General features: G+C 40.2%; 1 protein-coding gene across 2 annotated transcripts; it reads left to right on the top strand.

Moving 5' to 3' along the window:
- Positions 1–2,432: 2,432 nt before the first annotated feature.
- LOC122648961 lies at positions 2,433–14,115 on the top strand. Of its 2 annotated transcripts, XR_006331149.1 has the most exons (7): positions 2,433–3,150; positions 3,357–3,459; positions 8,042–8,097; positions 10,169–10,333; positions 13,619–13,732; positions 13,813–13,997; positions 14,031–14,115. XR_006331149.1 is itself a non-coding variant. In XM_043842291.1 (6 exons), the coding sequence occupies exons 1-6, from the start codon at positions 2,503–2,505 to the stop codon at positions 13,903–13,905; spliced, it is 1,179 nt and encodes a 392-aa protein (XP_043698226.1). In that variant the 5' UTR covers positions 2,433–2,502; the 3' UTR covers positions 13,906–14,115. The 2 variants fall into 2 exon arrangements, 1 of the variants encoding a protein (XP_043698226.1); XM_043842291.1 differs by having other exon boundaries at positions 13,813–14,115.
- Positions 14,116–14,850: the final 735 nt, after the last annotated feature.

Below are 14,850 nucleotides of genomic sequence, written 5' to 3'. Positions count from 1 at the left end.
CTAAGCCATAACAAACAACCCAGTTTTAAGGTTTTGTGTTCACGGACGACCATCGCGATCTTCCGTACGATCTTCCATGAATGTCCAAGAGTTAATGGGACTAAGTCTTCTCAAATGGACGATCCACATAGGGGGTGACTACGATCTTAAGGAGAGTGACCGGCGACATGACTCAACCCTACCAGGTGTTGTTCGTAATTCTGTTCTTGTACCAACATCTCCTATAGTTCATGGTTTCTTCACTGGAGATGATTGAGTGTACTAGATAAGTTATATGCCTCAATTTTATATTCCAACAAGTCTAAAGATCGCAATAGTTTATTGAGCATATAGAAGCATGGCACCTAAGAGTTCTCCAAGTGCAACAGTTGTTCTAGTGATGGAGAAGTTGTATATACTCTCTAATTTTGACAAGATAGATCCATTGAATGGATATGGTATTAAGAGGTGGAAGCAAATGATTAAGTTTGCACTGAGTCAATGGGAGTCTCATATGCCTTGACTAAACATATTTTTGTGCGGATTGATGATCCTACACTCAAGGCCAAAATGGAGACTTTGTTGCAAACAAACTATTAATGCAAGAACCGAATTGTGGGCTCGTTGTCAAACGAGTTGTATAATGCGTATGCTACTTTTGAATATGAATGTATAATATGGAATGTATTGGAGAAAAATTATGCCTTGTATGATGTTGGGAGTAGGGAATTTATAGTGGCTAATTTTCTTGGTTTTATTATGAAATATGATTGTGATGTCTCTACTCAAATTGATAAATTTCAATTCTTAGTTGCTAAGTTGGCAAGGGAAGGCATCGTCCTATCGGATGATTTTGTGGCTAGCTCTCTCTTGGAGTAGTTGTTGGTCTCTTGGAATGACTTCAAACTAAATATGAAGCATAAGATTATAAGGATTGGTCACCTCACCAGTTGATCATCCGAGTGAAGATTGAGTAGAAGATCTAGGAAATAGACAAAGGGGAAAGGGGAAAGGGCCAAAGAATTCAAGTCCAAGGTTAACCTTATTGAGTTCGGAAAGAACGGATAGTCCAAAAAGAACCTTCATGTAAGAATGACAACAAGTTCAAGAACAAGAAAAGGAGCTGTTTGTTTGTGGCAAACCTGATCACTTCAAGCGTGATTGTCGACAACTAAAAAAAGCAACGCTACAACAACAAAGCCAAGGTGAATCTCACGGAGCCTGAAATATTTACAGATGTTGTGATTGAAGTGAATTTGGTCAACATACCAAAAGAAGGGGAAAAAGAACACTAATTGGTTGTGTGGTTCCTACGCCAAAACATAAGACTGCTTGGAATTACCGTTCAACTCCCAGTGTAATAAAAAATCTCATTCAAACAGATCCCTTGTGTGTGCTCTCATGCATTGACCCCCACGCTAGTGCATGCACTACACGACTAGACAAACGATCTATTGCCCTTTAGCATATATTTTCCTCAACAAAGGGTTGGACGACAGTAGGCTGCTTCTTGCTAGGTCAAGTATATAAGAGATGATGTTTTTACAGTCCAATTCCACCTTAGGTCTTTCTACTCCATATGAAATAGCTTCCATTAGGCCTTGTTTGTTTAGAGGGGAAGGTGGGATGAGATTGTTGGGAAGATGAGATCTACATGTTGGTGGGGTTTTGTTGGGGTGAAAATATCAAAGTAAAGTTGAGGGCATTTGTAAGTTCACCCCCAAGTTAACCAAACAAGATTGGGGTGAGATTTTGAAATGCTACAACAACATTTCCCACCCCACCTATGTACCCTATGAACAAACGGAGCCTTAGTCATTACAATGGCAAGCACCTCACCCAGTAACATAGAATCAAAGGAGACTCTTATTAATACCTCTAATTGGTGAGATTTGGGAAGCTAGTTTAAGGTAGTCACATGACTTAAAGTATATAATCACGTGATTCAATCCATCCAAGACATTCCATAATTAGAATGTCTTACTCTTGGATAGGGATGTAAACGGATCGGATTCGGCTCGGATAGTACTATATTCACATCCGCATTCGATCAGCTTTCAAACAGATTCAGATAGTGATAAACGGATACAAACCCAGATACATATCAGATATTTTATCTGTTTACATGTGAATATAGCTTTTCGGATAGCTATAGTCTATCTGTATTCATTTAGCTTTCAGATGGATTAGACTAGTGCCAAACGGATACGGACACGGATACGGAAATGGATTTCAGCTATTCATGTACATCCCTATTCTTGGATGAGATTTTGGAATGTCTTCCTTGGATGAGGTTCGAACATCAAAGGCCAGCTGCGCGGTCATAACTCGCCCACAGGCGATGCTGCGGGACCATAACCAGATGTCTATCGTCTGGTTTGAAGCTAATATTCTTCGAAGATCCATTGTTTACTACAAACCACAGGCGCAAAGTCACAAATATCTCAAACGCCGATTTGGAAGTAATTCTGTTCGTTATATTAGCGCATCGAGAATTAAGCAGCAGAGCTGACGAATCGATTAATGGCAACTGCTTCGATCCTCGAAGCGGTTTCATTTGTGAGAGAGTCGAAGCCTCCATATTTTAAATGGAATCCTCTGCTACAGAGTTTCCCACCTCAGGTATCTTTTGGGTTGAAGAAGAACAATGGACGCTTCTTCAGAACCTCTCGATTAAGCGTTAAATGCGCGTTGGGCTCGAAGAAATGGATGATAGTGCCGGTGAATGGAGAGGAAAATCGAAACCCGTTTGAAGGAGTTGTAGTGGCCGTCTTAAAGACCATAAAGGCATTACAGAAACCAGCTATTGCTGCGGTGGTGTTAGGGTTACTGCTGACGTATGATCCGCATTCAGCTTTAGCGGCTTCAGGGGGAAGGATGGGAGGACGGTCGTTCTCGTCGCACTCGTCTTCTTCTTCGTCGAGGAGCTATTCGACACGGACGGCAAGCCCAAGTTTTTCTTACTCGGCTCCGTATTATGCGCCTACGCCGTTTGGTGGTGGGGGATTTTATGCAGGCCCGGCGTTTGGAGTTGGGGTGGGTGCCGGTTCGGGTTTCTTTTTTATTTTAATGGGTTTCGCTGCATTTATTTTGGTGTCGGGATTTCTTTCTGATCGTTCAGAGGATAGTGTTCTTACTGCTACCCAGAAAACAAGTGTTCTCAAGCTTCAGGTATGTTGATTTTTGTGTGTTTGGTTAAACTGTCAACTCATTGACATTTTTGGCAGCTATAAGTTGGAGAAACTGGAATTCTATTTAATGCTTGACTTGGAAAGACTGGGTTCATGGTTTTGGGATCACTTTTTGGTGTTCGTTTCTTCTACCAATTAGAGCATGGCAGGTTCTTATCTAATTTGTTAATTTTTGTCCTATGGTAGGTAGGATTATTGGGCATGGCACGATCGCTTCAAAGAGATCTTGATCGGATTGCCGAAACTGCAGACACGTCCACGTCGGCGGGTTTGAGTTATGTATTGACAGGTAAAGACTCAGAGAGTGCTCTCGACTCTTGTTCGATTACTTTCCTCCCTCCCTATTTCATGGATTCCTTTTTGCTTTCTAGCTTGTTCAAAATTCTATTACCATAAAATAATATTCCGTTTTAGATTCTCAAAGAACCCTATTAACTGCCATTAAAGTGTTCCTCAATACCCAAACAGATCATCTCATATGAGTAACCATCAATCCTAGAAACATTGAGATTGCTGGGGATCAAGTAGTAACAATATCCTGGTCTCGAAGCTTAACATGAGAAGAAAAATGGATCAATCAATCCCTTTAAGTTACGTTTGAAGGAGTTTCTCATGTCCGACCTTCCTGGGGTGGCGCCGCCGCTACCCAAGGACCCTCCCCTCCCCACTCTCCCATCTTCTCCTACCTCCCCCCACCCCTCTGCTGGTCCCCTAACCCATGGTCTTTCTTGGTCCTCAATTTTCGGCAACTCAAAGTCTCCTTCTGGAGATGGCCATTGTTTGCACTTTGTTCCCCCCACCTTTATTGGTTCCACCAAGATTGCCTAGTATGATTCTATCCTCTTGGTCAATGAAGCTCGCAAATGGGAAACATGCCTTGTTGGGCATTTTATTGGTAGCCGTCCACCCTTCCCCATAGTCAGAAACTCCCTTTCCAAGCAATGGAAACTACTAGGTTCAGTTGAGACTTACTTGCTTGATAACGGCTTTTTCATCTTCAAATTTTCAGATGAGCTTGAAAAATCTCGTGTTCTTGAAGGGGGCCCTTGGAATGTTGGTAGGAAACCAATTTTCCTCAGACAATGGGATCGATACCTACAACTCAACAAGCTTGACCTCAGCTCAATCCCTCTCTGGGTCTCTCTGCCAGGGCTACCGCTCCACTTCTGGTGTGAGGATGGCCTCAGTGTGGTGGGTTCTGTCCTTGGGAAGCCTCTCTCCTCAGATGGAAGAACAAAGAATCAAGATAGGCTTGCCTTCGCCAGAATATGTGTCAAAGTTATTGCCGATGTCCCTTTGCCGTCTTCTATTACCGTCACTGATAACGAAGGGTTTTCTTTCCAACAACCTGTGAGCTTTGATTGGTCTACCCCCCCATTGTGCTTCCTGCAAAGTATTTGGCCATGTGTTGAGCAAATGTCTGTCCTAGTCTTCTCCTCCTTCCTCTTCCCTTACTTCTGAAACCAATCCCCAACCCTCTCTCGCACCTCTTGGCCCTATCGCTCATCCAAATTCTCTCAACCCTACAAACGCCCCTGGTGACGGAGCCCCCTTTTCTCCCCCTTCTCATGGCCGGCGGCGGCAGCGGTCTCACAAGCATACCCGCCGCTGTATCTCCGCCTCCTCTTCCCCCTCCGGTCACCGACCTGTTGCTAACTCTTGTCCGATGGTCTCTGATAGCCTAAGGACCGCTGGTCACAATCGTTTTCTCCCCTTGGGCCCTTCGCCTGACCCCTCTGTTGACCTTGCCATCCCTGCTCTTCCTTCTGAGGCATTGGCTCCTTCGCCTAATCCCTTTGACGATCCTCCCATCAACGTCTCCCCCTCCTCCTGTCCTGGGCTTTTGAATATGGGGATTTCCAATTTCCTCAAAAAGCAAAAGAAAGCCTTTTTATCCTCTAAACCTTCTTCCCCTTGCGTTTCTCCTCTTGTGGACCCCCCTGTGGCCCCTACGCTTCTCCCTCTTCCCTCTACGCCCAGGCCCACCTCCCCCCCTCCTTGGCTATCCCCGCTGGGCCTAATGGGTCTGTAAATTCGTCCCTTTCGGCTCATCATTTTAACCCTCCTCTCCTTGCCATCCCTAGTGTGGCCCATCTTATTGGCCCGCCTCTCCTTCGAGTCTTTCGCCGTTGCAACCCCAGCTCCCTTCCCTACCCTAAGAATCGTCCCTACATAGCCTACTCCCTTCCTTGCCCGGAGAAGGTTTTGCCTCTAAGCTCAGATATTTGTGATCATGCTTTTTGCTGTGTGACTTTGGATCCGGGTTAGAGTGTGATTGCCGAGGCTGTCTTGGGTGTCTCTTGCTGTCCAAGAGTTTTCCCTTTCTTTAGACTGTTGGTTTTTTGTTGTGGTCTCTGCCCTTCTTTTTGCTAGCTCTTTCCTTTTTTGGTAGAGCTTTGTAATTGGTTCGCGCTTGTTTGTATTCTTCCCCCCTCCCCTTTCTTTCCTTTGGTATTGAATTTTTTATTCACCCAAAAAAAAAAAAGTGTTCCTCATTACATAATTTAGTGCTCTCCTTATATTCTGTTTCAGCCCACTTTATTTTAAAACCTTTTGGTATTAAAGCACCCTCTGTAATTCTAAGGTTGCATTTCCTCCTTATCTGGTCTCATCAACCATTCCTGTGTATATGTTTAGTAAGCCATTCTGTAATTATTCTAAAAACTAAAAAGATATGGATCAATGCTGAACTCTAGTGCAGACTAATTGTGTATGGAAACCTGTGCTTGTCTCTCCCCCAATAATTCTATAACTAGTTACAGAATCATTATCCTTATCCTTAATTTTTTTAATTACTCACTTAGTCTTCTGTATCATTTTTGGTTCAAGACATGCCAAACGATCTTTCTACGTACCATGTCATATGTTTTCTCTAATAAAAGATGGGCAATTGTTCCCCAAAGCTGCCGGCATGGATATTAAATAATAGACAGCGTTTAGGATTACCTGAACGGTGTTGCAAACGCAGCGGAAACGGATCGAGATGTTCTTGATCAACAGCCAAGCCAATGCTTTGCGAACGGTGGACGGGAACGTGAACAGCCTTCCTTGCGGCGGTGCACTTGATAGGTGTTCTTCCACTCTCCAAATCCAAGAGCTCGGATGGATGCTCTTGAGACACACACACACACCCAAAGGCGTGATCAAACTGATAGAGCTAGAGAGAGCAGGACGAGAGTGAGAGAGAGAGAGGGAGAGAGAACATGAGACCAGGGGAAGGAGAGGAGCTGCGGCAATCTCTTATGCGCAGCCTCTCTCTTCTTTCATTATATTTATATAAGCGGGGGGGGGGGGGCACCATGTGGCCCCTTTCTCACACCCTAACCCTAGTGGGTCCATGGGTCACACGGCTGCCCCAAGTGGGCGACCGACCCATATTATTTAACAGAGGGAATCTCTCATGCCACACCAATCAGCACGATGGAATTGGTTTCGTCAATAGGGGGCCCACAAGGTCAAAGGAGAGAGAGTGTTAGTTATGTGAGAGGGTGTGGGAAAGAATCCCCACTGTCGGCGAGTGGATCTTTTTCCCAAAAAAGATGTGAAGATCTTTCTTCCTCTCTCCAAATTTTCCATCAATTGCCTCATGAAGTAAATAGCATTAGTTGCTGATCTTCTTGACATAATCTAAACTAATTTTGTGATACAATAGTTTCATGCTTTACTCTTTCTTTATTACTCGTCCCAAAAGTTTTATAGTACGATTTGACTTTGATCCTGTGATAGTGAGTGCAAGTTTGAATATCACCTTTGTGGAGCAACCATATAGATCTACAAAGAAATTAAATTCCAATTGTTCATCAATATCTGGAAGTGTTCTACCTAGGTGAGTACCATTGGTCAGTGGATGCTGGGAGAACTTTAATGCTAGGGAACTTTGATGAAGAAGTTTACTTTGACTTGCTACGAGTCATAGTTGTCAAGGCGTCGCCTAGGCAGGCGCCTTGGACGCCTTGTCCGCCTAACTGGTGTCGACTTGACTTTGGACCCTCTACACAGCCTTGGGTTGCCTAGATGCCGTGACAACTATGGCTACAACTCTTGGTCTCCCCTCCATTTCACATTTTTTCTAGAGAATTGATAAACCTTTTCAAGTCAAATCCACCAAATCGCAGTCTTTAGATGATTGGCATAATAATTTATTCCTATGGTCCTAAAGGCAAAGGCATTACTGCTCCTTTCTTAAGTGAGAAATAACCAAATAGAATTTAATTTCTGAAGGACAGAGCATGGAACATGATTGCAAATTAGATGTTCCCCATGGATAAACATGGTAAAATTGAGTCAGATCCTGAAATAAAAGCTAGCCATAAAAGTAAATCTTGTTTCTTTTGATGCTCTGTTTTTTTGGATGTTTGGGGTAGGGCGCGGGATGGGGGGGGTGGGTGGTGGTGGGGGAGTTGTCTCAAATCAGTGTTTTATAAAGCCAGCATGCCAATGCATATTTTTCCTTTGGATGCTTGTTTTCTCTGGCTTGAGCCAAATTCGGATCTCTGCTGCCCTTCCTTTCTATTTAACCTTGCTCCTCCATGGCACCAGTTTGTTGCTGTTTCTGCTTAGTTCCATTTCCTGTTTCTAGTGAATGGTAATGTTTCTATGATTGTTTACCTTATCACGATACTATCCCTTGCATGCTACCGAACTGTTGTGGTGAGGTTAAAGGACATGAAAATTAGTTTGACATACTCTTAAGGTGGGAGGTGGGGAGTCTCTGACTCTACTTGCCAATGTGGTGTATCATTGTTTTTTATGCTGGAGTTCTGTTTTTTTTTTCCCCACTTATTCTTTACACAGTATTTTCTTATTTTATCTATTGTTGCAGTGACCACATTAGTTGGGATAAGGCTGAGTTGTTGTTGTTGTTATTGCAGAGACCACATTATCTCTACTTCGGCATCCTGATTATTGCATCTCAGGTTATTCATCTGTAAGTGAATATTATGTCCCAGCACATTGTACTCCTGCTCTCTTTTTTTTTTTTTACTAATTACTATTCTTTAGACATGCCAAATGTGATAGGAATGGATATTGGTCTTAATATGATTTTTTTCTAAAGATGTCTTTAAAAACATTAGTAATTGAAAATATGATTCTCAGTTTTGTTTTTCTTCTTAAATATTGAAGCCTACCGTGGTTTTCTGGCTAAGTTTTTATGTCTTGCTTTTAAATTAAGAAACACCAGGAATGCTGCTTATATGACTGCAGAAGTAAATCTATTTTTTGGTAACGGGACTATTTGTTCTCATCTTTCATCCATCAGTGATTAGGCATGTCTTATGTATGGTTTAATTGTTACTATCTGCACATACGTGCACACCGTCCCTATATGAAAAACCTCATAGAAAATAAATATTTTGGTGTTTTCATAATAGCTGTGGTCACCTAGCATATCTTAATATGGACATATGGATGCCTTGCTGAGATACAGTTTATAGGTTCTAGGTACTCACTTCAAGAAATTTATATCCATATAGTCCTCCAAATTCATTGGCATGTGGGCCATAATGATTTCTGAGACCAAAACACATAAAAGCTCGATGTAATGGAGTACCTTCACTGGAAGTTGTACTCTCGTTTGTTACATTTGTCATCTATTGTTGTTCTAGTGCATTTTTTTTTGCCATTTATCCTAATATTCTCTCTGCATTGTCTACATATGAGTAGTTGATGTATTTATTTTTCGTGTGGAATTAACCCTTGATTTTCTTGATTCTTCATAGTTGTCAAAGCGTTGCCTGGGCTACAAGGAGGGCCTTGAGGCCCAAGGTTACCAGTTGCCCTATGTGCCAAGGTGTCCAAACCTAAAACCCAATCTTGGGCCTTCCATAAATTATAAATCTTAAGCGTATATCATTTGACCCTTAAGTTTCTATAATATGATTTTTAACCCCCTTGCATTTTGTATTTTAATATTTATAATTATTGTAAAACAAGGCCTGTGTGTTTAAGATATGGCAAGTGCCTTAGCGCCTTGGCCCTGAAGTTGCATCTATGGAATTAAAATTGAGAAAGCCCGTATATTTAACAACCAAACAGTTCTATTTGCAAATTGCAAATTGGATAAATTTTCAAGAACTACTGTTTTTTAGGTTTAAAATTATGAACATATCACGTATGTTCTTAATATGTGGGTCCCATACAAAAATTAATGGAAAACCAAACCATATTTTTGTCAGTAGATATTGATTGTTTCCGTGGGCTTGTAGGCTTTATATTTGGTTTACCCCTCCCCCCCCCCCCAAAAAAAAGAAGAAAAAAAAGTAGACTGTATATTTGCAGTTAGGTATACATAAGTAGATAGTTAGTTAAAATTATTGTCTTGAATAAACAATATGGACAAGTACATTTTATCAGGATAATTTTAGGTCATAATACGTGTTGTGTTAATTATAACATCTTATTTGGATAATTTTGCTTTAAATACTTTTATCTTATGAAGACATCTGTTTTTTGAAGAAAAATATTTGGTTTTATGGCCTGTTAGTTCAAAATCCATTTTTTGGATTCCCCCTGTTCCTAAAAAATTTTCCATTTTGAACTTTTTAAGTGTTCCAAAATGATAGTCCACTTCAACCATTTAATGCATTACTTTTGATTTCTTTTCCATTTTACCCTTCAACACTACTCCAAGTAGTTTTCCATATTGTAACTGAAGGTTCACTTTGAATCCATGTTATAAATGAAAGGAGAACTTGGAAAATAAATTAAGAAAGTTAGAATATTAGTTACCATTTCTTAAAATTTGTGTTTTTACAAAGTTGACTGTTTTTGAGGAACAGAGGGAGTAGTTCCTTACCCCACCCTCCTGGTGGGAGAGGTTGCATATGATTAAGAGTTATAAAATTAGTGATTCTGTCAATTTTTGTTTCTTCAATTGAGTCCTGCAGTTTAATGCTCATCTGGAATTGCTTTCATGCCTAGACTTGCACTGCAAACTTCTTGCATTATATTCTAGAAGGTACAGAGCATTCAAGTATGCTTTTAATCTTCCTTTTCAGGTGGATGCGAAGCGAAGCATTGAGGATGGAGAGAAGAGATTCAATCAACTTTCCATTGAAGAAAGAGGGAAATTTGATGAAGAGACACTTGTCAATGTGAACAACATCAAAAAGCAAAGCAGAACAAGCCAAAGGGCTAGTGGATTCAGTAATGAATACATAGTGGTAAGGTTATCTTGCAACTAAGATGATAGGTTGTTGTTAAAATCTTTTGGCACAGTTGTCATTTTACAGTAACTTTACGACTCTCTTGCTTGATTTGTTAGTCTGCCGTCTATCTTTGGTAGAACATCCCTACTTAACACGTGTATATCTGCCATGTAACTATTGGTGTATTCTTTGCAAATCATTTTTTTGTCTATTAATCTTATGGGATAAGTATCTTCAAGCTGACAGCGGAGGCTACACCTGCACAGTTTCTCTCTCTTCCCTTCCCCTATTAACAAAACCATTGTGTGCCACCTGATTGGGGCATTCTCCAAGTTGCCAGCTTGGAGAACCCTCTCCTTAATCTTATTTACTTTCATTTTATGTAATCCATTTCTGCAATTATTGTTTTCTTTCTTCCATTTTATTTTGGCTGGTGGGACTGGGGGAAAGTGAATTTTTTGTTTGTCAGTGAGAAGGTGCAGTTTCTGCGGTCAGTTTGTGGTATCTACAAACATGGACTTTGTCAACTAAGCATGTGATTGTATCTCCTTAGAAAGTCATGTCATTCAACTGATTTTGCCTTCTGGAAGGTGAATGGAGCATTTCCTTGTGTAAATTAGTTTGAATTTTCATGTAATTATTGGACATACTGTACAGCTGTGATGTTTTATGCTGTTTAGAAGGAGATTGTCTTTTGCGTTATTGTAGATGAAGAGTTTGGTCTTTTTGTTTCACGAATGAGATTTTATAATAAAGCGACATTATCAAAATTTTATTTGTTGTCTTTGATCTTTGCATTCATTTCTTTGATTGTACAAGCAAATAAGTACGATCAGCAAATTTGATTTAGGATGACAAGAAAAACAATACAATTTAAGAAGTTGAAATTGAAATTGACCAAGCCATAAGAGAAATTATGGAAGGCCAGAGTTGGAGGTTATCAAAATACTTTTGGATAAGCTTCAATCAAGAGGTATTTATTTTATTTCGTGCAGGTTGTCTCTGACTTTGAGTACTGCAAGAACCGTATCACTTCCTACCTAATGTAAGAGAGGTTCAAGAAAGAACCACTCTACAGTAGGATCGATGATAGGTTGCAACAGAACATCAAATTAGAAACAAAATCAGAATTAGTAACTTAGTGGATAAGAACTAAACCAGCCGACATAATGTCACCAAACTTGGGTCGAGTAGAGAAAATGTTGAAGAGAATTTCTGCCCCAAATTTCAGTCTATTCCAATGGCCAGAAGTAGGGATCTAAACTGAAGTTGGAATTAGAAGGTAACTCCAAAAATAGAAAGTGCAGAGTTGCAGGCCAATCCAGCCAACAACAGAGCCCAAGACTGGGATCTAGTGGTCTCCTCAGGGTCTGGAACAGTCCTCCAATTATCTCGATCGATGGAATAAAGGCTGCAGGGTTTAGGTCCTTTGATGGCAGCAGCAGAGAACTTGAAAGGTTTGCAGTTGGCAGGTGTGGAGATGGGATTTCTGGCCCCTGTTCAGCAACAGCAACTCCAGTACTTGTTTGGATTGATTTCTGATCTTCTTAGTTGAAGCAGCAGCAAACAGTTGATGTCTCAAAATAACAGCAGGGGTATAGCTCGATTGAGGTGAAAAGACAATGAAAAGAAGATAGGAGAAGAAGAGAGAAGGGGAACGGCTCTCACCAGCCAGGCTCTCAGGAGCCCTAAGGTTTCAGCTCTCTCAGCCAGGCCCTCTCACCCTTCGTTCTCACAATAGAATGATAAACTTTGCACAAAGCAATCAAATCAACTTCATTAATTGTCTGGAGGCTACTAAGAGCTGTTACATATACAGGCAGCAATACCTTGCCCCTCAAGTAAATAGAAAAATAGAAAGTAACTTGCTACCAAGCAACTTACAACCAAAATAGAACTTCCTAAAAAATCTAGCTGCCTTATTTCGAAATAGAAACTCCTATTTTAGAGAACAAAACAAAAATAGTAACAAACTGATATTAGAAACTACCTAATGTACTTTCTAAAACTGAAAATAGAAACTAAACTATGGCAGCATTAGGATAGAATCTTTCTCCACTTGATGGGCCCACAAAATCTTCTAAAATATATCCCCACACAAGGATAATATGGGCTGTGATGTTTTGGCCTCTTCTTCTTCATGTTTTGTCCTATATCACTACTAGTGCAAGTCTTCACTGTATTTGGCTGAACCACCTCAGTAGACTTTCATTCTTTTGTTACTGTCGTGTCCTGCTACTAGGTTTGCATGTGCAGTATTCACTTCTGTCATTTATGGTCTTAGCAGATTCCTTTGTACATCTCTGTTTTAGCATTTACATTCTGTATTTTGCTGTTGTTTGGTTTCTCAGCATTTTACTCTGAAAACTTTAGGTTTTCCTGCTCGTGGCTTATAGAATTATTATTCCTTCAATCACCAGAAGCACCTTTCTGTTTCATCCATGCCTCTCTAATTACTGGCAACATCCTCTTCAGTTTCCTCTCCTTACACTTGATTTGACCAAGATAGTGAAACTGGGTTCTTGCTTTCTTGGGATACCTCCTGATCATTGGTACCATTAATTTTCAGAATACATGTTCTAATGGGTTAGATAAAGTTCCAATGCTCACCACCCCCCCCAAAAAAAAAAAAAGAAAAAAATTTAAAGAAAGAAAGATGGTGGATGAGGTTGATTGTGGACAGGAGATGATGATTCTTTAGGAAGTTAACAAATCAACAACGAATGAACTAGTGAAGGTAAAACAGAACCCCTGAAGGCCAGCATTTTTCTCTTCCTTGCTCTATGTTAATTAAATCTTCCATTGTGCTTCTCAGTACCCAAAGATGAATCTGACCTCCACCACGTCTCCATTATAATAAATTTTCTCCTTGTTTTTGATCCAGCCCCTGGACAGTGATCATGTTAAAATGTCCTCCATCTGGTAGATGATCTTATCTGGACAGACATGGCTTATATACCATGTCTTAAAAGATATGCTGCATGTACTCTTATAATACAACCTCTAATCAATCGTCATATCAGACTAACCATAAAAACCAACTAGAGAAAGAGAGGTTTGGGCATATCGTCTTTGAAGGAATTTTGCCATAGTAGTGTTAAAGTAGCTTGTTTATCTTTTTTAGATTATTATTTTCTCTTCCTTTTTTCATGTAGGATTATTGAGATTCAATTGTGAATTGCTCTTACCCTATGAGTAAGAAAACGAGGTTTGACTTTTGAATTGTATTTTATCGGATTTCTCCCCCTCCTTGCCCTTTCCTGTTTAACATTTTTTCTAAGTCAATGTCCAAATTTTCAGATAACAATATTGGTGGCTGCGGAAGGAGTTCATAAGCTACCTGCCATTAATGGTAGTGTGGACTTGAAGGAAGCCTTGCAAAAGCTGGGTTCCATTCCATCCAGCAGAACTCTGGTAAAAATAGCAAATATTCCCACCTATACAACCACGGCGTTTTCTGTTCCAGTTTGTGAATATGTGTTGATTTCATGCAGGCAGTTGAGGTGTTGTGGACTCCTCAGAATGAAAATGATACACTGTCAGAGCGGGAACTTCTTGAAGATTACCCACTTTTGAGGCCTCTGTAAGAGTCAATAATCAGTTTAACCTTGTATTAGTTTGTGAAGTAGGCAAACTTTAGTGTGTTTACTGTTTAGAATCCTCATGTCATAAAAAAAATAAAATGTCTTGGTATATGGCAAAATACATGTACATTTTGATATATGGCAAACTACATGTACATTTTTGGCTTTCATTAATTGTAAAGAAATGTCTATAATATGAGGTAATTTTATTCCGCAGAGATAGACTAGACATCAGCATGTCGTACAGGATTTGTTGATAAACATGGGTCTAATTTCCCCACAAACAGGATCTTCTGTAAACTAGCTGTGTGACGTGTAACGTACTCTATTTCTTCGTTTAAATCTAAAATGTTTGATGGCATGGAGTTCAAATCTACTGCTTTACATTGTGTATGTAAGTTGCCATCCTGATGAGAGTCTGAATCACAATTTGCAAAAGGAAAAGAAATATCTGAAATTGAATCTACATCTGTTTGAGTTGGTTGCTTTTAGCAATAACAATCCCCATTGGAATTCAGCTTGAGGTGCATGTCCATACATTGACTTTTCTCTTTCAATGAATGGTCTAGATCCTCAGTCTTGTGGTGGTTAAATTGCATACTTTGTACATAGGCTTGCTGTCTTTTTGCAGTTTCAAGCCATTTTTCATGGAAATGGTTCTAGGTCTTGAATGAATGAATGAAGCTAAATAATGGTCATATTTCTGATATTGCGTCCAACCAGAAGGACAAAGGTTCTGCTTGAGACAGATCAGTACATGTGAAAAGAAATCATTCATGACAGTGAGGGAAGAAACTGGTTGAGAGAGCATCTAGAGTGACTTGAATATATGATCGATGAAATGTAAGTCATATTAGGGAAGTTGGAGTAGGAAAGATAAGTGAAGTCGAAGAACCATGAGAAGGAAAAAGGTGTGTTCTACAATCCCACTTGGTGGAAAGAGAGCAA

This window comes from Telopea speciosissima, chromosome 1 (assembly GCF_018873765.1).
Source record: "Telopea speciosissima isolate NSW1024214 ecotype Mountain lineage chromosome 1, Tspe_v1, whole genome shotgun sequence".
Lineage (NCBI taxonomy): Eukaryota > Viridiplantae > Streptophyta > Magnoliopsida > Proteales > Proteaceae > Telopea > Telopea speciosissima.
This window is presented reverse-complemented; position numbering and strand designations above follow the sequence as displayed.